This window comes from Bombus pyrosoma, linkage group LG6 (genome assembly GCF_014825855.1).
Source record: "Bombus pyrosoma isolate SC7728 linkage group LG6, ASM1482585v1, whole genome shotgun sequence".
NCBI classification, from domain to species: domain Eukaryota; kingdom Metazoa; phylum Arthropoda; class Insecta; order Hymenoptera; family Apidae; genus Bombus; species Bombus pyrosoma.
The window spans coordinates 8,423,060-8,443,233 of NC_057775.1; the positions used below are offsets into that span (position 1 = coordinate 8,423,060).

General features: G+C 31.9%; 5 protein-coding genes across 13 annotated transcripts; 2 read left to right on the forward strand and 3 right to left on the reverse strand.

The window, feature by feature from the left end:
- The first annotated feature begins 86 nt into the window (after window positions 1-86).
- LOC122568636 (probable protein phosphatase 2C T23F11.1) lies at window positions 87-2,633 on the forward strand. 3 transcript variants are annotated; one of them, XM_043728585.1, is made up of 7 exons: window positions 87-337; window positions 422-654; window positions 853-1,055; window positions 1,290-1,495; window positions 1,566-1,791; window positions 1,867-2,184; window positions 2,492-2,633. In XM_043728585.1, exons 3-7 carry the CDS (start codon window positions 869-871, stop codon window positions 2,554-2,556), a joined length of 1,002 nt encoding a protein of 333 aa, XP_043584520.1. In that variant the 5' UTR covers window positions 87-337; window positions 422-654; window positions 853-868; the 3' UTR covers window positions 2,557-2,633. The 3 variants fall into 3 exon arrangements, with proteins under 3 accessions (XP_043584520.1, XP_043584519.1, XP_043584521.1); XM_043728584.1 differs by having other exon boundaries at window positions 422-478; XM_043728586.1 differs by lacking the exon at window positions 422-654.
- On the reverse strand, window positions 2,463-5,570 carry LOC122568632 (ADP-ribosylation factor GTPase-activating protein 2). 2 transcript variants are annotated; one of them, XM_043728578.1, is made up of 8 exons: window positions 5,412-5,570; window positions 4,895-5,086; window positions 4,691-4,822; window positions 4,565-4,597; window positions 3,928-4,230; window positions 3,482-3,756; window positions 2,905-3,274; window positions 2,463-2,819 (listed from the first exon to the last, which is right to left on the reverse strand). In XM_043728578.1, the coding sequence occupies exons 1-8, from the start codon at window positions 5,484-5,486 to the stop codon at window positions 2,565-2,567; spliced, it is 1,635 nt and encodes a 544-aa protein (XP_043584513.1). In that variant the 5' UTR covers window positions 5,487-5,570; the 3' UTR covers window positions 2,463-2,564. The 2 variants fall into 2 exon arrangements, with proteins under 2 accessions (XP_043584513.1, XP_043584514.1); XM_043728579.1 differs by lacking the exon at window positions 4,565-4,597.
- Window positions 5,479-8,237, reverse strand: LOC122568638 (STAGA complex 65 subunit gamma-like). 6 transcript variants are annotated; one of them, XM_043728588.1, is made up of 9 exons: window positions 7,527-7,652; window positions 7,146-7,371; window positions 6,999-7,062; window positions 6,819-6,925; window positions 6,532-6,748; window positions 6,290-6,453; window positions 6,045-6,209; window positions 5,871-5,984; window positions 5,479-5,598 (listed from the first exon to the last, which is right to left on the reverse strand). In XM_043728588.1, the coding sequence occupies exons 2-8, from the start codon at window positions 7,313-7,315 to the stop codon at window positions 5,885-5,887; spliced, it is 987 nt and encodes a 328-aa protein (XP_043584523.1). In that variant the 5' UTR covers window positions 7,316-7,371; window positions 7,527-7,652; the 3' UTR covers window positions 5,479-5,598; window positions 5,871-5,884. The 6 variants fall into 6 exon arrangements, with proteins under 6 accessions (XP_043584523.1, XP_043584526.1, XP_043584522.1 ...); XM_043728591.1 differs by lacking the exon at window positions 5,479-5,598 and adding an exon at window positions 8,041-8,237 and having other exon boundaries at window positions 5,797-5,984; XM_043728587.1 differs by lacking the exon at window positions 5,479-5,598 and adding an exon at window positions 7,748-7,878 and having other exon boundaries at window positions 5,797-5,984.
- Window positions 7,846-9,783, forward strand: LOC122568639 (MIT domain-containing protein 1-like). Its single transcript, XM_043728594.1, has 5 exons — window positions 7,846-7,987; window positions 8,353-8,493; window positions 8,699-8,937; window positions 9,013-9,212; window positions 9,341-9,783. The coding sequence occupies exons 2-5, from the start codon at window positions 8,373-8,375 to the stop codon at window positions 9,507-9,509; spliced, it is 729 nt and encodes a 242-aa protein (XP_043584529.1). The 5' UTR covers window positions 7,846-7,987; window positions 8,353-8,372; the 3' UTR covers window positions 9,510-9,783.
- Window positions 9,775-19,250, reverse strand: LOC122568630 (protein inscuteable homolog). Its single transcript, XM_043728573.1, has 5 exons — window positions 18,246-19,250; window positions 17,050-17,403; window positions 11,295-11,723; window positions 10,959-11,166; window positions 9,775-10,844 (listed from the first exon to the last, which is right to left on the reverse strand). The coding sequence occupies exons 1-5, from the start codon at window positions 18,545-18,547 to the stop codon at window positions 9,873-9,875; spliced, it is 2,265 nt and encodes a 754-aa protein (XP_043584508.1). The 5' UTR covers window positions 18,548-19,250; the 3' UTR covers window positions 9,775-9,872.
- Window positions 19,251-20,174: the final 924 nt, after the last annotated feature.

Consider the following 20,174-nt stretch of genomic DNA (forward strand, 5'->3'; position numbering starts at 1 on the left):
GACTTTTTGAACATTGTATCACCGATCTTCCTACTCACGCCGCAAATCAGTTATTCATCTGTGTCGCTCACATTTTTTGTAACATAGTTGCAGCTGATCGATGAATAATCAGCTGTTGACTTAATACGTTTTAGACGAAGTGGATATTTTTGAGTAATTTTTACGACATAATTGGTAATTGTCAGTGAGATTTTGTATGGCTAAATACGTAACTCATAGCATAAAGATACGGTCTTATCAAAGTTATATGATATTGTTTACTTCTTAAAAAATTCTACGAAACGAATAGTAGGTAAAGAGGTTATATTTACCTATGTTCGTTTGGCAGTATATGAAGGTAAGATGCGATGCTAAATTAAGATCACATAAATAGAGCAAGAGCTAATTGTAGTATATAAGCGCAAAAATATTATTTTTAAAGGATATTTCTCTAACCTTGAATTGTGGAAGATGCGATGCGTATAAAATTCTGCGAGAGGTTAGATCATCTTTGATGTTTGACGTTAGATCTTAGTTTTGTACAAAGTGTTTGTATCAAACTTACGTATGAATAACAGAAATTATAAACTTTGAGTTCTTGACAAGAACAGATTTTACGCAAGGAAAAGAAAACATTAACAAATACAATAACTTCGTATTTGCAAAGATAAATATGTAAGCAAAAGCGGAATATAATAAAACGACTATAAAAAAACAGTTAATTATAACTCGCGTAAATAAGTCAATAATTAAAATTTCGAAAGAGATATGTTTAATAGAATATTATTTTGGAAATGTGTTAAGTTTAAATTTTATTATTCAAAAGTTATGTAATTTATATTCCAAATAATGGTATGTTGTAAATAATATCAGAATCTTCAGAAAAATAATGGGTCAAACGCTCAGTGAACCTGTAACAGCTAAGAAATTAGCATGCTGCAGAAACTCAAACTATCGAGTTGGAAGTTCCTGTATGCAAGGATGGCGTATCAAAATGGAAGATTGTCATGTTCATATACTTTCATTACCTGACGATCCTGGTACTGCATTCTTTGCTGTATATGATGGTCATGGAGGTGAGAATATGACATAAAAATATAATGTTTTTAATTATAAGCTGAGATTATTGTTTTGTTTAAAGCTACATACAAGAAGTATTTAAATACCGATTGATTTGAAGCGTACAGAAAAAATATACTTTAAAAGGAAATTTCAGGTTCTATTATAATTGCTGTAAATTAGAAGTTATAGTGGATAAGTTTATATATAATTCCTTCCATGCTCAAAGAAGTGATAGATAATATTGATAGGTGCGGCAATGGCACAACATGCTGGAAAACATCTTCATGAATATATAACTAGAAGAAGCGAATACAAAGCTGGTAACATTGTTCAAGCTATACAACAGGGTTTTCTGGAATTAGATAAAGCAATGCAAAATGATGCAGCACTTAAAGATGAACAAGCAGGAACTACTGTTATAGCACTTCTTATAAAGGACAATATTATATATAGTGTAAGTTCTTTCTAAGTTACTGTTTCTTTTTTTATTTTATTGCAATTATTGACATATAAAACCTTTACAGGCAAATGCAGGTGACAGTAGGGCAGTGGCAAGCATTAATGGTAATGCTGTTCCACTTAGTCGCGATCATAAACCTACATTGAAAGATGAACGTGAAAGAATCGAAGTTGGTGGTGGCTGGGTTGAATTTAACAGAGTAAACGGTCAATTAGCATTATCTCGTGCACTGGGAGATTTTATGTTCAAACGAAATGAACGTAAACCACCACAAGAACAAATCGTAACTGGTAATAGATAATAAATAATAATATGAAGTTTCTAACGAAAAATTAATATATGTTAATGCATCTTTACATTTATAGCTTTTCCTGAAGTTCAGGAGTTTCGAATAACACAAGATTGGGAATTTGTTGTACTGGCTTGTGATGGTATTTGGGATGTAATGACGAGTAATGAAGTAGTCAATTTTATACGAACACGTTTAGTCCAGTCGAAATTTGGGATAGGAGAAGAACAGGATACAATGGATCCTGAAGAAATTTGTGAAGAGCTTATGAAACATTGCCTTGCCCCAGATGCCTTAATGGGTACTGGCTGTGATAATATGACGGTCATCCTTGTATGTTTCCTTCATGGAAAACCATATTCTCATTTAATTTCACGCTGCAAGGAATCTATTGGTACAAATTCCTAGTTATATAAATTATTGATATTTTATGTCGATTATTTTTTTAAATTCTTTATATTTAATTTTACATCATAATGATGAACAATGTCTCATTGTCATACTTCGTGATGTCAAAGTTTATAAAATTTGCTAAGCTTTTGTATGAGCTTCGTTGTTTTAAGCCTTATGAACACAAATTTTTAAGAAGATTGATTTTATATCAACAATATTTCACCTTTAATTATAATTATTAACATGTCTTATTCATAATTTTAAAAAGCAAATTACAAATAAGCTGAATTACAAGTTTTTATTTACAGTTTCGAACAATGGACAAGAAGTGTCCAAATATAAGTATAGTAACAATTTTAGTAAAATGCAGTAAATTTTCGTTCAAAGTCCATAGCGATCTTGTAAAGAAGAAACAGCCGCATTGGCAAGAGAACTTATTCTGCCTGCAACCTTATTTACTCCTTGACGTACACTTTCTCTAACATCATCTAAATCGACTCCAGTTCTTCCACCGCTAAGACGTATTGATAAAGAAGACGTGGGGGATGTGACAGTGGAACTTCCTGTGCCAAAATAATCAGCTGATGAAATACTAGATGAACCCTCAAAACGGCGCAAATTATTTTTACGTTCCCACTGTAAATTAAAGTGGCATAAAATTGTAATTTAAATAGAACGATAGAATGTACAAAAAGAATATTACTATGTAACAGCAACTCACAGAATCATCATCTTTACTGTCCTGAAAATACTGATCGGAACTAATAGCCTTGGCACTACCAAATTTCTTCTGTGCTTCTCCTTCTACCATCGTTTTAACATCATTCTTACTATTATTTTGTTTGCTCAATGGAGCTACACGTTTTGGTGGTTCTGGCTCTGCGATAACAATAACTTCTTCATTACGAGATTTGTTGTTAGTATTGCTACTATATGGTGTTGAAAAGACCACATAAAATTCGTCTAAATTAATAAAAGGATCTCGTTCGACATCAATATCTCTCGGTCTTGGTTCAGAAGCAGTTACAGTCCTTGATGATGTTTCCTGCATTATTGTTCTCATATCACCAAGTGCAGAATGACTTGCACCACTGTAAATTACACATATTTCCAATATATCGTATTTTATGTTATGTGTACAATATTTACAATTTCTCTCTTTTTCAGTATTATTACACAAAATAATAATTCTTCAATTATATATAAAATTATATAGATACAGTACATATATCAACAATCTAAATATATATTTATATAAATATACATATACAAGTTTACAAATAAGATATAAACATTACCTTCGTGTATTAAATCCCATACCAAGACGTTCTGCTTGTGTTGCTTTAGAAGGATCTAATTGTTTCGTTCTCTGTTCTATCTTTTTAGCCTGTTCACTTAAATTCTTTTCATAGCGGTAGGCAAGTCGGGTAGCAATTTCATCTTGTTCTTCTTTTGTATTTTCTTGTTGATCTTTCTCCTGTGGTTCTTTATTAGCTCCAGCAACACTTTTTTCTAATTCATCAAAATTTGTTTTGACTCTTTGAGCACCCAACCCACCAGTTTTCTTGCCCAACTATTATAAAAGTATAAAAAATAAATAGCACACTTTTAATTAAAAGTATACTAGTATTTTAAAATTGTATTAGTATTCTAAAGTCAAAATAATAATTTAAAAATTTTAAACCATTCGTTATTAAACTATGTTAAACATAAGTGATGAATAAATAACCATTTGTATACATACACCACTTCGTTTATTTGGAACCTTTCTGACACCTATGGTTGGTTTCCTTTCAGATACCAAGTTTGAGGTAGAATCAGATAACTTAACAGTAGGGCCTAAAGAATTAGCAGCAGTTTCTAAGCTATCTTTTTGATTATTTTTGTCCTCATTGTCATTGATTGATACAGAATTAGAAGCAGGAACTAAATTTCCCTCGGGATATACTGAAGACTGATGATATACCTCAGCACTTTCATGTTCTTTAAAAAAATCAACTTCACCTTGCTCTTCAGATGTTGATGTTGGATCATCATCTAAATGCAGCTACAATAAAACACAACCTTAAGAAAAATTAATTGTTCTAGATGTATTTTAAAACAATCTTTTTTTTTATGATGCTATGTTTTATGTAAGATACATACACGCTGAACAAGTTAGTCATATAATGAAAATAGTTTGCAACTATTGGTGTAATGAATAAAATAGAACATACAATGATAAATAATTTTGAAAAAATAGTGCATATGTTTTTACAACTATTAATAACTGAGCATAAAAATAACCACATATTAACTTTTAGAATGCTATCTTTAAATAAAGTTTTAAACAAGTATTAGTAATTCGATGATGCTTTTGTAAAAGTAGTTTTACAGCTCACCATTGTCTTATTTTTTGTTGAAGGAAGAAAAACCTATAATTACCATATTTGTAATTATAAAATGTTTAATTCACTAAATTGCATGTTCTGTATGGCGAATATACATACAAACAATGTATATTTTACCTTTGTTCCATAACGTCGCATTGCTTGAGCAGATGCCTGTGCCAATTTTTCTCTATATTGCATAGCAGCACGTGAATTATACTTTTGCTGAGCATCAGTTGTTGTACAATTATGCTGTGCAAAATATTTTCTCTGGAAAGTATAACAAAGATTTCTATAATGTACTGATTTTAATAACAATTAATAATTTCAAATTTCACTAACAGCATTTGCATTTCCACCCAATTGCATGTTCCTTAATTGCAACCAAGTCCAGTTTGTGTCAAGTTGAGTAGATCGAACAAATGTCAAATGGACACCTAATCCTCGATGAACTGCAGAACAGTCGATGCATAGGAAAACACCGTAAGTCACACTGGACCATGCTGGATTTTTTGCATTGCAATCGAAACATGTCTAAAAAAAAATTATAGTGCTATATCAAAATATATATTATGGTAATATTTGATTAATTGCCTAATGATAAATTATAGATTTAATTGATGATGTAATACTTTTTTCAATACGAGAATTATAAGGTTCTATTATTGTCGAAATGAAGATTGACACAAAATATCCCGTAATATGTGTCATTATGAAACGGAAGATTCCAGGGAAATTACAGGTTGGGAATGAAAATATGACATTAACGTCAAGATTATTGTCAGATCAAATACTTTTGTAATTTTATACAATTCGATACTCAACATCGCACGGAAAATTAAAAAATGAAGAAGCAAACCTTATTTGTCGGAATAGCTCGTAATCTTTTAAAAATTTCCTCAATATCACTTTTACTAGGCGCTGGATCTGCCATTTTTGACGTGTTGTCAATGACTTCGCAAAGTATTCTGGGACGCGTGGCGATGGTTTTTTATACATAGAGGTCGCTTGCTTGTAATTCGAAGCGAATAATTTTCTAGAAGCAGCTGGAAGTCATTGTTAATATTTTAAGTTCATATAAACATTAAGTCGTTCACTTTTAATATAAGGAATGCAAATTATTTTTAGATATTCAATACATAATAAAACATGTACAATATAAAATAAACACTAAATTTTTAAAGATTTCATACAATATTGAACTTTCTCATTAGTTTAATAATGAATTTATATACAATTTCAGAAACATTACTAATATTAAGAATTTATTAGAAATTTCTTTTTACATAAAATAAAAATAAAATTTAAGATTATATACGTTTATTAAACCTATCAAGATTTTTTTTTATCACTCGATGTATCAGGTCGTTGTCCAGTATTCGGAGAATCGCTTACATTTACTTCTTCTTCTTCCACTTCCAAGTTATTTAACCTATAACCAGCGACTTTATAGTGTAATGCACAAAAATTAATATTCATGAAAATAACTTACTCATCTTGTTCAAGACTGTACAGCATTTGGAAGCCAGCATCAAGACTGGGAGGGAAGCCCATCTCAGGATCTAACAGTTGAAGAGTCGGCACTTCTCGGTACACATTTCCAAATTCATCAAGTTCCTCGAATTGCAATTTATTAGCTGCTTCATCTAAAACCATCCTATAAATTAAACAAATATTAATAGAAATAAAACATTTCACCTTCAGAAGCATTGCAGCCTCTTCAGTACAATTAAATACTTAGCACTATAAACATTAAATTCAAGTTGCCTCTGTTTTTCTATCATTGCTTCAACCTTCTTTTTCATGTTATCTTCAAATTTCAGCACATATTCTTGATAGTAGTCATGAAGAGCAGCTACTCCACCAATACCTGTTTCCACTAATACCCTTTCTAATATATCCTATAAGAATATACATACATATATTTTTTATAAATTTCTTATTTTTATATAGAGTAAGTTGATAAAATTTTGTATTACTGGAAAACCATGATCTCTCTGTTCATATGCTGCCTTCATTAAAAGTGTTATTCTTCTCAAAAAATGATTTGCAATATCTGTAAGCGTTTCTATAGCTATATTTGAAGATTTTTCAAATCCAATGTGAGCTAAAAGAGTAATAACTGCATGCTTCAATATAGAACGAGCTGCTTCTGGTGTAAGGTAATGTATCGTTGAAGCATTTTTAAATACATTTCTAAAATAAAAATCTTGTTAATGTTTTACTGAATTGTATAAATGTATTTTATGCATATACGTTTTAATACCTTTCTTTTTGTACAGGTGAAAACTGAAATGAATTCTGTGCTTCTTTTTTTTCTTGTAAATCTTGTGCTTCAATTGTTGTCATATTTTCCAGTACCATCCCTTCTTCCTAACAATTAATGCAAATATTATTAAAGAAATATAAGACTCATATGTTTCTAATAATTATTTCACATTATTACCATCATCCTCAGTTGTTGATGAAGATTTATAGTATTTAATACATGAAGATTTCCCATTGGTAATCTATAAGTATAAAAAGAAAATGCTGTATAATGTCGTAAAAGCAAGATCTGTTTTTAAATTGAGGATAAATTTGCTATACATACTCAGCTTGTCTACCCACTTGAAAATCACAATCAGGGTTATTTGATTCTTCCATAACTTGTCTCCAAATATTTTCTATGACATCTGGAGTTATTACTTCTTGTTTTAGAGTTTCTCTTGCTGGTAATTCCCCCCATAAAGTACCAGTTCCAATATTTTTAGTAGATTTCATTGTGAAAATTATAGTTGGTATAAAATGATCAATTTTTTACATTTCTCTTTATTATACTGCTGAAAAGTAAAATGTAATTAATGATATAATTATAAACAATTATTTAAAATAATTATATTCATAACTGAAAATATTTCCACTGAAAAAATTTATCTAATGGTATAGTATAATACAAGTGATATTAAACAATTTTATTTCTTATATTACACACATGAAAGTACAGTAATGCATTACAAGTACGGTTTTTTTCTATTTAAAAACCCGCGCACACATTGGTATATAGCTCACGTGGCACGATACCGTTGAAAGAACGTCTCATTGCATTTTGGTTAAAAACCTGTAATCAAATAATTGTCCATTTTAATAACAACGTCAGGTATGCTTTACACGTTTATGAATTGTTTAAAAATGATATTCTTTATTGAATTTTACACGATCAAAATTAAACTTCAATTAATCTTGCATCTCGTTTAAATTACTTTAACTTGACATAGCTAAATGTTAGGTTAGAATTATATTCTTGAGCGCCATATAATTGTTTTGCATCGTGACATTAATCGAAATGACTTTCGATATACTCGAGAATCGATATTTCAAGTATGTGATAATGGAGCGAAGAAACTAGTTATATTACAAGACAGATTTGATATTCTACAATTTATTAAATAAATAGTAAGTATGAAATCTTTATTTTTTCACTTTTTATTTATCTGCCATATACGTACCTATATGTTAATTAATCTTAACACTTTTTAATATAAAAATTCTTCGCATAAAATTATTCTGTTAATGAATAGCAAGGACAAATATTGTTTAAAAAATTACGATCACTCACTATTGGATATGTTTGATTCATGATATATCATCTTTCCATTGTTTACAATCTTCTGCGCATGCACAGCGTATCATGTGAACGCGAGTACATTTTTTAAATACTCAAATAGTAGATTATAAGTTATTCGAATATTAGAAATGTGTAATATATTTTAAGTGTATGCAATTATTTTTGAAAACATAATTTATTGTAAATTACTTAGGGTATATATATGTATATACAATGGAAAGCGCGGCAGCTTCGATTCTAAAACGAGCGGTAGAAAGAGATAACAATAAACAATATACAATGGCCTTTGTATTATATCAAGAAGGTGTACAAATACTTCTTGATTCTATGAAAGGTAATATTATATATATATTTTTAATTTTAATTTGTTAACATTATTAGTTTTTTTATTATTATAAAAAATTTTGATTTCTATTTTAATTTTTTTTAAATGTTAATAAAAAATTTATGTGTATTTTTAAATATTGTACTACTCATTTTATTATTTTATATATTTTTAACTTATAAATTGATTAACAAATTGTTAATATAACAATCAGAAACAAAAGATCCAATAAGACAGAAACATTTTGCTACCCGGGCATCACAGTATTTGGACAGAGCAGAAAAAATAAAGGATTTAATTGAAAAGCAGAAGGCAAGTGGCATATACAGAGAATTAATCAAAATTGAAACTGGTAGTACAGGATATGGTTATGGTACCGTCTTTGGAAGATTTTTAGATGCAACAGTTACATATATTCGTATTGAAGACCCCTATATAAGAATGTTTCATCAGGTATTATTTAACTTTAAATTAGTTTATAAGTTATGTATCAATATATCCTAAACTGATATTATATTTTATTTTTAGTGTCAAAATTTGGTAAGGCTATGTGAACTGGCAGTAAAAAAATGTCATGCACTGTCTAAAATATTTTTAATTACAACCCTTGATCCAGAAGATAAGAAGAATCAAATAGCAAGATTAGAGGAACTGAAACAGAGTTTATCATCTCATCTTATTTCTTTTGAATTTAATTTTTCTGATACTTTACACGACAGACAAATAGTGTAAGAATATAGTTTAGTTAGGTGTAATTATATTTATTGAATCATTGTATTTTATTCTTATTTTAGTTCTATAAGATATAATATGTAATGATAGAATATTTTTCATTTATTATGTACTTTTGTTTCAGACTTAGCAATGGTTGGATAATTAAGATTGGCCGTGGATTAGATTATTTTAAAGCACCTAATGGAAAATTTGTATTAGGTTCTTGTGATCTTGAATTGAGACCTTGTTCTGAGACAACCATAGATGTATTTCACCAAAGTCAATTAAAGAATGAGCAGTCAGCGACCTAAACAATCAATGCTGGAAAGTAAATAAAAATATAACCAACAAATTGGTTTTATTTATTCATCAGGTTAATTCAAATTACATTATTTTTACAAAACTTGATTTCTTCTACTTTAGGATTATAAATTCTACTATAAGTAGCTTATTTTTAGAGGAGAATATACTATTTTTATCAGTATTTTTTGTAATTTTACTAATATCAGAATTAAGATTCTTAGAATATGATACAATATATAATATATTTCTATACAAATGTAATAAAAATATACATTACATATATATAGTGTCTTTATTATACAAGCATATAAACATAAACTCTCTTTTTCTTATAAAATGTATTCGACATATGTACAATTTTCATATTGATTTTAATTCAAAGTACTATAATCACTGGCCCTCGCGATATCGATTTGTTTTGTGGCTTTTTTACACGCCCTTCTTAAGGATTTTGTGTATCTTAACAATCCGGCTTCAATTTGATCTTCATCCTCGGTCAAAAGATCTTCAGCTTTATACGATGGAAGACAATCTGCGCCTCCGACAGCAACTACTTGTCTTGCAATCTCTGGATCTACACAAAGTCTTGTAAGTGCTGCAGCAGCAGTAATTTCTAAACGTCTATATGCGTTTTCTAAGCCAGGAGGTCGCATTCTAAGAAAAGAAACTAGCGCGATAGAGGCACGAACTTCCGCCAGATGCGTTCGAGCTTCAGGTATACGTGCTAGTTCACTGATAAGAGCTGCTACCTGCTCCATCAACCAAACATTTCTGCCAGCTGACCTTTTCACAGTTTTGAGCAACTTCTTAACCGTGTCGTGTTCCAGTATCACAAATGCGCATTTTCTAGATTTGGACAGGTGATTGAACGCGGCTGCAACTAGCAATAGAGTCTGACCACAGTTGGTGTTCTCGACTAGACGATTTAAGGGCAGTATTAAATCCTTTGCAAAAGGCTCCACATACGGTAGACCTAAACCATTGACCCAGGGTGCGGTGATTTGTACAAGCAATGCTGTTGCTTCCATTTTCTCTTTCTCAGATGTATTGTCCACGACTAGTAAGTCTGTCAATATCTCTGGACCACCGTCTTTAACAAACTGGTTTATTGCCGTAGCAGAACAACACACGCTTGCTAATGCACGTAAAGAAGCTGCGACAAAATCTACTGAAGTCCTACCAGCGGTGATCAAGGAAGTCAAAAGCGCCCTGATGCCTGAACATCTTGTGATACTGCTTCCTGCTCGAGGTCCTGCCAAACCTAGAGCAGTTAAAGCTGCTAGAGCACCTCTGGCTAACATGATATCATTTTTTGGCGCTTCTTCCAACCCTCTGACTACCCTCTATAAAACAATATTGATTTTAATATTGTGTATACTATCTACGTATATATTGTTCATCATTAATTACTTCATATATTCGTATATGTGCATTATGCGATACGAAATATGTCTTACTTCGATATAAAAATCCAAGCGAGTGTCTACAGCAGCGTCAATATAATTCTTCATACTTTCCAACTGCGCTAATATTGCTTTCAAATTGTTTTGCTGAATTCTACGCGGGGGCGGTGCACCTAACTCCGAAAGCAGGGAGAAAGCGTCTTCCTCTATGGCACGTAGAAGCTGCTGCTCCGATCTGCCACTTTCTAAATGCGACACTTTACTGCAAAAAATATGATTCGTCAGTATCATTAATACTATCCATAAATTATCAATATTTTCTGTAGTCAACATTATTTTAGTAAAATTGAAATATAATTTACAAAGTTTTGAGTCATTCTTTACACTTACCTAAAGATATACTGATAATGTCGATCAAATTGTTCAGCTCTAACAAGTAATTTATTTGCAGCAGCCGTAGCTAAAGTCGACAGATTCTTCAAATCATTCATTTCTTCTTTTTCGTCTAAAAATTCGCGAGGTCGTCGTTGTGGTAGAGCTTTACTTTGAAGAGTGTTACCACACTCGTTGTCGATTTCCATTGCGAGATCGCTCAACCATGATCTCACCGATGAGGATTGTCTGTAAGTTCTGGAATGTAGAGTAGACTTGTAGGATGATTCTATCTCCGAAAAGTTAGTCGCTATCGATGAGTTTGCGCTTCTTGGCGCGGTCGCATCTTCCGGTGGTTCAGTCGCGTACAAAAAATCGCCAAGACACTCGTCTTCCAAGGAAACAGATGGCGGAATTTTCGACGCATCTACTTGATCGTCTTCCGTTCTGTAAAAAATCATTATTTGTCAATTAAATTAAACTGTCGCAATCAATGAAAATTATAAATGAATTATGATTTATTAAGAACAAAATCAAAATAGTATTTAACGTTCGAAGAAGCAGGCATCTTCGCACAGTTTTGTTAGAAGATCGTCATATTCTTTTGTTTCATAAAAATATAGGATTTATGAAGAAAAAATAGTTTATTAATGTAATATGTAATGTTCTACGAGTATCGATAAGGAAGTTGCACGGTCTACAAAGGCAATTAATAAGTACAATAATTTTAAGTTTGCTTTTCTGAAGTGATGTACTACTTTTTATTTTCAAATTCTCAGAGAAGAAAATATTTTGTCCTCTCGTGTTAAAAATGCAGCTTCAGGTCCAGAAAAATTCTTATTAAATAATCCAAGTAACACGTGTCATTCGTCTCGTGTTACGACATTAAGAGAAAAAATTATATTGCTCGGGACAATTAAATAACTGCTTAATCAAGTAATTTCGTCACTCATTAAGCTATCCATTAGTGTAATAGCTCTATACTGCGTAAGCATAAATATACAATATTTGTTACGTGCCTGATATTTTAAACCTGACGTCCAATTAATTGCTTCGAATAATATAAATTCGAACTATATCTTAATAAAATATAGAGTAGATACAATTAATATAAATGTATCAAAGTAACGTTATTACTGTATATTTACCTCTTTAAAAGCTTAAATTACCGTTTAAAGTATTTCATTCTTCGCGAAAATATCGTAATGTATTTATTTTTTATCTTAACAGTTATAATAGCGTAGATAATTGTATCCGTTGATCGTAAACCATGAAATTTATGCAACATCGCTTCATCTCACGGACTTGTGTTAGCCTGTTTTAACTTATATGATGAAAAGTCATTGATCTTCGTTCCCCAGAGTGATTCCATTCAGAAAGATCTAATTTCTATCTAAGTATGTTATTTAATGTGTTACATAATGATAAACAATGTTATCAACTTTCAACATTTTCTCAATTTTCAGAATATGCGCTTACTCTGTAATAATACTTTTAATATCGGTCAAATTCCTCCATACTCGCGAATTTATATTGTAACATTAGAGATAATAAACAATTTTATTTGTCATCCTTTTAAGAAATTGTTGTATCTTCCTTCAAACACTTCTACGTATATTATTTTCCTATATTTATACTGTTTCCCTCTTCAAGGAATTTCAATTGGATAGATTCAATTTTACGTGAAGTTAAAAATTTCTTATAAAAATCTTAAAAACAGATGTGAGAATTGTATTCTAATTCTTTATGTAATGTTTTACACTTTCAGTTTCCTTCTATCCAAGTTTATTTCAATATTATCCGATACTGTTTAGTCAAGAAATATTATAGATGACCAAAAGTTTCCAAACTATACTAAATCTATAAAAAGAAATATGTGTTTATATAATACTTCAATGAAATAATAAGCTTTTCCTTATTCTACGCTTCCTTATATCCATTTAAGACATGTCTTTTTCCCAATAAAATTTCAATTTCCAGCAAATACGGTGAATGATCGACATTCTAATTTACAAATAATACAAAATAAATCTTTCAAAATCACGTTATATCTATATCCATACAGAGATCTAATCTAATCTAATATCTTAATCGTATCATAGCAGAAATATAACTTCGTAAAGGAATTTGCGATGCTTCAATAAAATGTCAAACTGGCGTTTATCTAAGAAATATCTTTTCCTTAATAAAAATTCAGTTTTCGATGCACATGGTGAATCATCGATGTTCCACATAAATAACATAGATGAAATTTAACTCCAAAATCACACTATATTCATCCAAGAACCTACAATACCTTGCTCATGTCATAACAAATTCATCGAAACCTTCTTCCATTCTACTGCGACAATCGACCAGCATCTTCACTTAATCCAAACATAACTCGGAAACATAAACTTCCAACAAATACGATAGATCACAGATGACCCAAATTGCACGAAGAATCTACGGTACCTTAATCGTGCCATAACGAGACAGGAGTCTCGACTACTGTTGCCGCGACATAGTTAAGGCCTAACCACTGTTCAATCCGCATAACCAGGTGCACGGATTCCGTCGTGGAACAATCGGAGATCGACGAAGGAACGGATATATTATAGCGCAAAAAGCTGACTAATCGGTCAGCTCCGGAACTAGAATCGTTCTCTCATGGACGACGGTGACTAATCCCATTTCTTTGACTAAGCTGTACGCCATCACCTGCACACGATCCACTCGGTGCGGTGGCTGGAATTCTTCGTACGTTTGCTGTCGTCGCACCGGGACACACCGGAGCCCAGGTTGACTCAAACAGCGTCGCTCTTTCATTTAGGTATTCCTCGTGTGGCACGTTACATTGAATCACGTACTGGCTCGCGTACATCTATAGGGTGTCAAAAGAAACGCGTCCTATTGTCTTGTTAGATGTACAATGTTGGTTCTATTTTAGATGCTGCTAAAACCTGCAGGCTCGTGAAATTACTTTTTATGACACTGACGACGCTGAAATAAATTTACAACAATTGAGCGATTCTGTAAATAAACGAATGCAGCCACAGGAACCATATGGAGGGCTGAGAATGATAATGATATAAGTCAGTTCACTGCTAGTGCTTATATAATGATATTCCGCGCCTATTGTTACAAAAGATTGAGCATTAAGTTGCAACTTAATTAAACATTACACTAAAGAGATAATACAGGTAGAAGTTAAAATACGTGGTTTTGTGAATTCAAATTGTTAAAATCTTGGTTCACGCCATTATGATTTTCATTTCGCCATATGTACGTAAAGTAGAATATTATAGTGTTTGAATTATTTCATTTAATCTATGTCTTGAGAAGAAATGGAAGACAATGTAGATAGCACATAGAACAATTTTGGTTGACTGGGTATGTTTTAAAGAACGAATCCATGTCTTGTGAACTTGATAAAGAAAATTGAAAACTTACACGAACACTTGTTAGTCAATATTGAATCAATACTGATTGAAAATACAAGGACAATGGGTATAATAACTACCCATATACAGGGAGGATGAATATTTGATTTGGAGTAGTATAATAAGTTCCCTGATTGATTGACTTGATTGATTTAATTCTATTGTAGATGGTGAAACAAATAATTATGTAAAACCTTCTTTCAAATTAGTCATTGTAACATTATATTCTTCTCAATCCTGATTTTCTATCGCTTTAATCAATTTTTATTTATTTGCAATATTCATTATTACGTAAATTTAAATTTATTTCTTCAACTTCTGATCATATGCTAGAATTATTAATACTTTCAGTCGATTATTTATACTCATTCTGTGTATTGAAAGCGAAATTGTTGAATAATTTAGAATAATTCGAATTGCTAACGTTCTTTTTGATTTTTATTTGATTTCTAATGCATCAATCGTCAATATAAATCGATCTAAGTATTAATTTTATATAAGAGCAAACGTTACAAAGCGAGTTTACGAATCGATCGTCTTTTGCTTCCTGCTATTAATATAGACTCTATAAGTTGCTCCAAATACCGGATTGAACTAGACACTGAGTTTAATTTGCGTTGCAGATGCTCGAACGTATATTAATCGATGTTAATTGATGGTATGTCGTAGTATTTTCCTACTCGTTTTATTTATGATACATTGTTCAAAACCTGTAAGATTTCATAGAAGATATTGACTCAACAATTTCAGAACATGTCTAACATACCAATTTTGTCACTCACTTCCCTGAATATTAATCATGAAGACGCAAGGACCATTAATTTTAATCTTCAAAAATTATATTCGTCGGTACTAAAGGCCTTCATCTTTTACTTTTATTATTTATTCTTTAATCTAAAAGATATAATTTGTAAATGTTGCAAATTATATATGTTTCATTCTCTAAACATCATAATAAATACTGTACTTTGGATATTCTACATACTTATACTATTACATATTTAAATTTTCCATGTGTGTATAAATATTCACAGTATAATTATAATACAAATGTAATAAATACTAATTGCATATTTAATTCGCATTCGATATTTGTTAATCGTAAAACAAAAAATCAACTCTTCAATATCTGCTTATTCAATATCTATTCCTATATAGCATAAAACACGATTTCTGTTTTCCTCCTTCAAACATCCATAAAAGATACTTTACCAAAATCACTAAATTGCGCGGAAATCATGCTCATTAAGTTTCTTGTCATAAATCAAACACGAGCCGAGTCGTTTTCGTCACGACGCGTTTTGTATAATGAGTATTTAATATTCCCGGCGATGAGTTGCGCTACTTCCAATGCACCTATAGATTGACGACCGATCCACGTGCATACGCAACCACACGACGTTCCACCATTATATAGGGGTAAATGAGAGTTTACGAAACAACCAGAAGAATAACATGGGAAGTGCCTTACGTGTTGCATTCCTATCGCTTGGCTCACTCTGGGGACATTTATCGCGACGATTCATGTTCTTAAAACATACATCCTTCATACCTTATCGACTCATATAAGGCGCGGCTTACTTTCAGAGATAATGCCCTTTGGTATGAGACCCTTCAATTTCATGGCATTATCGATCAAACATACCGGACAAATACATATTCTGAATTTGAAATAACTACAGTGTAGAAAGCGATTGAAATTGTAAGATTAGTATACATATGCACATATAATTTTTGATAGCGATTAGGATACTGGACATAAGGATTATTACTATATTATAGAAATAACATACATGCACTAGTTGAAAAATGTGTTTTCGTGCTATCATATTATTTGTACATTATTTTGTGTAAATACTTATTTATTCATAAAACGAATGTTCATCGTGTCACTCCATGTAAATGTCAGATCATTTATCAGCACATCCATCAGATATGCATCGCATTACTATAATACGTAAATATAAATGTTTAATATAATCGATATTTACGTTTATCATATGTATATGTATATGAACAAATATTATATAAGTCATTGTATTATGTAAATTGTTCTAGGTATATGTAGAGTTATTCTTTTAAAAATCTTAAGACTCTTCTGGACAAATTAAAAGAGAGAAATGTATAAAGAAATAATTATGAATTGTAGTATATCCGAAACAGTTAATTATTAACTTATCCTCAAATATTCAAAAATATCATTTTAACCAATTTTTAGTAATATAATATTTTCATACGCAAGACATGCCAGATCAGTCCATTATGACGTATGTATCTGATCTGAATCATGGGAATTAAACTTTTTGTAACCACATGACCAGTTTTAACAAGATTTTTTGTATTTAAATTACCTGCGTGATCTTGACACTCCACGTTCTTCATGCGTGTTAAGAAACATTTTATTCCGAGGTAAAATTCTGGAGTCCTTGGGAGTAGAGGTATATGTTGGGTTCGGAATAGTCTCATTTTCCAACCAAACAGCACCGATTCTCGAATGCATTCCATGTCGTCGATCTTTAACACGCTTCCGTCTCCTTCGTCTAGGCGTTTCATTCTCGTAAAATTCGGAACAATTCGATCGTTCGGAATCAGAGAAACCGGAATCTAGACTTCGGAGATCTTGACTCAAAGGACTGCACGATCTGTTTGCCAGAACGATATTATTCTCGTCTCCTTTATCTTCGTCCTTTATTTCCATTGTGACCCTATAAAATTTTGAAAATGCTTATTTTTATGTATTCCAATGATTGAAAATACTTATATTGGCAAACTTATCGAATATTAATGTAATTTATTTTCCTAGCATCTTTGCTAGCATCTTTAGTCTCAACTAAAAATTAAATAAACTTTGCAATTGCATCTGGTTCTATCCAAGTTAAACATTTTTCGAAGAAACGTATTTAACAAATGATATAGAAGTATTTGTAACTGTAATCTGCATAGAACATATACGGGTTCAGTCCTTGAAACTGAAATTCACTGCACTGATAAAATTGTATCCATAAGTCAAGAAAGAACTGGAGCAAAATTTTAAATGGTCAAATTACATATTTGTCGTTCATTAAAATATATTATCTTATTCGATCAACATATTAAATGTTCTTCATAAAAAATCACATATCACTGATATATGTAATACAAGTATTATAGTAAATATAAGTATAATAAATAATCGTAAATTAAAATCAATTATTTTTGCAAAAATAAATATACAAATATATAAAGAACTACGGCAGATTAAAGGATAACATTTAAACATGGAAATAATGCTGGATTTATTAAACACCATTGCGATTAAAAATTTACGTTCACAAAATACGAGACTAAAGGCATCAATGTAAAGAATAATTCGTGAACGATTTGAACGCTTGAAAACTTATCATACGGTTGTTGTGAAACTTAAGTAATTAAAGCTAACGGTACGAAAGTAGCGTTGTGTGTCAATGTGATAAGGAAGAACCAATAATAGTCAAACAAACATACTCGATATGCTCGAGCAAACTTACAACAACGTAAATTTTATCCTGATCGCAATAATTTCACTTACGTCTGAGTCATCAGATTTTCCTCGTGTATCGTTGTCATTCTCGAATATTGTCGTTCATCGTTTTCGTTTAGGCAGACGCAAATCGCCGTTACGTTTTCAGCATCGATCGTGTCACTGGTATCGTTGATGCTGGACGAGTGCTCTTCTTCCGTTTCCTCTTCGGCTACTTCAAGATTGTGCGCTATGTTTTTCTTGACATTAGCAAAATCGTTCCTCGAAGCGAAAGGATCCAAACTTTCTAGATCCTGAGACGCCATGTGACTCCAGAACACTTTGCTTTGATGTCTCTTAAACGCGCTCATTTTTTATATTCGCTTTCCTCAACCAACTTTCGCGGCGATTCTAATCTCTTTTTATGAGGTATTCTACGTTGAACTCGTCGAAGGAGAAATTAGTTCAAATGCTTTGAGAAAGCTCCTTGGAAGATTCAGGTTCGACAGTAACGACGAGGATGAGCAATGATGCCACATGTGATGCCACACTGGGGTGGTTTTACGATTCAGCAGAGCGAAACGACCCTCCTACAGGTCGCGTGCACGGAGGACCGTATGGTGTCCATTGCAACCCCCATGAAGAATCCAATCGCTTTTCGCACTGACACCAAGAACTCTTCCTTTTACACGTTCTTTAAAATTTCTTCTTTTTTAGATTATGATTTCTAAACAATTTCTATTTAAACTGCACTATTTATCGCGTGTACAAAAAAAAAACATGAAAATATCAACTTTTAAAGATATTTAGGTAATATTTAATTGTGAACTTCAGAAGAGCATCGCCAAGTTGTTGAATAATTTAGTTCAATTTTAAGTTCATTGTTTTATCGTTAATTAAGTACTAACACACATTGTTTTGCGTGTTTATGTGTAATAATTTGTAGTAAATACAGTATAACGATACCAATATTGTTCGGAATTTATATGTCGAATCAATAATCCATTAGATGCACTCGTACATCGATCGATCGATCTAAACGTATTGGTGCTTCGCGAACGACTGACTCGTATCGGGTCGCTTCCGACTTCCTCCCATAAGTCGCGCTCCCTTCCCGCCTCGAGCTCGTAAGCCAACTTGTATGAAAATAGAGCTCCTCCCCTTCTCTTTTGTCACCTCTACGGGGTGCATACCAGTACGTGTACCCCCGTGCACCCTAGTATGTGTAACCCATGTGTAACCGCCAAAGCGTAACTAGGTGCATTCTACGTACAAGGCAATGGCGTCAATAGGAAGTCCGTTCGATTGTCTTCTATCAAACATAGTGCAATTAAATGTAGATGTTTCGACCCCTGCAAGAAACACAAGACAATTGTCAATTTTTAGTAATCGAAAGATCAAAATTATTTAATGAAATTGAACAAAGAAATATCATAGAGGAAAACGGTAATAATTTAGTAATAAAAGCAATATTAAAACAAACACAAGCGAAAAATTATATAATATATTAAAATGATTTATTAAAAAAATAGAATAATATTCATAATCGCTTATGTTTTATAAGAAAAATTTGCTAAACAAGGAAGGCCGTTCATAAATTTTCGGAGAAGGGAGATTAAAATCGTGCGGATGCAGTATGTGCGCCACGAGCGACGTCACGAAATCACGCCAATGCTATTTTTAAGGGCCAGGTGTGACTCCCGGTTCCCTATCGCTCTCGTGTACATGTATGTACACGTGGGGGTCGGCTTCCCCCTGCGAAAACAGACTGGAGAGGCATTTCCACCACCACCGAACCTAGGGGCACGCGCCGCTCTGAACATCTGCGTGAAATGCTTCCAGTGATGAGTGTTCCGCACCTTTGTATGTATGAATGATTCACTTAGTCAATTCTTTTACGACTTCGATCGCCGATTCACTTCAATTGGTTGGGTTTGCGGAACAGTCATTTAAAACTGATTATGCGTTAGCGATTGTTTCACTCTAATAGTATGGAGC

Excerpts from the sequence above, each read along its gene's own strand:
- LOC122568638 (XM_043728588.1), bottom strand. The coding sequence starts at position 7,315 with ATGAAATCTACTAAAAATATTGGAACTGGTACTTTATGGGGGGAATTA. Across the intron at positions 6,454-6,531 it reads AGAGAGATCATGGTTTTCCA|GATATATTAGAAAGGGTATT; the intron begins GTAATACAAAAT and ends ATATTCTTATAG. Across the intron at positions 5,985-6,044 it reads TACAGTCTTGAACAAGATGA|GTTAAATAACTTGGAAGTGG; the intron begins GTAAGTTATTTT and ends CGCTGGTTATAG.
- LOC122568632 (XM_043728578.1), bottom strand. The coding sequence starts at position 5,486 with ATGGCAGATCCAGCGCCTAGTAAAAGTGATATTGAGGAAATTTTTAAA. Across the intron at positions 3,757-3,927 it reads TTCCAAATAAACGAAGTGGT|TTGGGCAAGAAAACTGGTGG; the intron begins GTATGTATACAA and ends CTTTTATAATAG. Across the intron at positions 2,820-2,904 it reads ACAGTAAAGATGATGATTCT|TGGGAACGTAAAAATAATTT; the intron begins GTGAGTTGCTGT and ends TTTAATTTACAG.
- LOC122568639 (XM_043728594.1), top strand. The coding sequence starts at position 8,373 with ATGGAAAGCGCGGCAGCTTCGATTCTAAAACGAGCGGTAGAAAGAGAT. Across the intron at positions 8,494-8,698 it reads ACTTCTTGATTCTATGAAAG|AAACAAAAGATCCAATAAGA; the intron begins GTAATATTATAT and ends TATAACAATCAG. Across the intron at positions 9,213-9,340 it reads TTACACGACAGACAAATAGT|ACTTAGCAATGGTTGGATAA; the intron begins GTAAGAATATAG and ends CTTTTGTTTCAG.
- LOC122568636 (XM_043728584.1), top strand. The coding sequence starts at position 456 with ATGCGTATAAAATTCTGCGAGAG. Across the intron at positions 1,056-1,289 it reads TGTATATGATGGTCATGGAG|GTGCGGCAATGGCACAACAT; the intron begins GTGAGAATATGA and ends TAATATTGATAG. Across the intron at positions 1,496-1,565 it reads AGGACAATATTATATATAGT|GCAAATGCAGGTGACAGTAG; the intron begins GTAAGTTCTTTC and ends AAACCTTTACAG.
- LOC122568630 (XM_043728573.1), bottom strand. The coding sequence starts at position 18,547 with ATGAGCGCGTTTAAGAGACATCAAAGCAAAGTGTTCTGGAGTCACATG. Across the intron at positions 17,404-18,245 it reads GAAAATCTGATGACTCAGAC|GGTCACAATGGAAATAAAGG; the intron begins GTAAGTGAAATT and ends AAAATTTTATAG. Across the intron at positions 10,845-10,958 it reads GCTTGGATTTTTATATCGAA|AGGGTAGTCAGAGGGTTGGA; the intron begins GTAAGACATATT and ends ATTGTTTTATAG.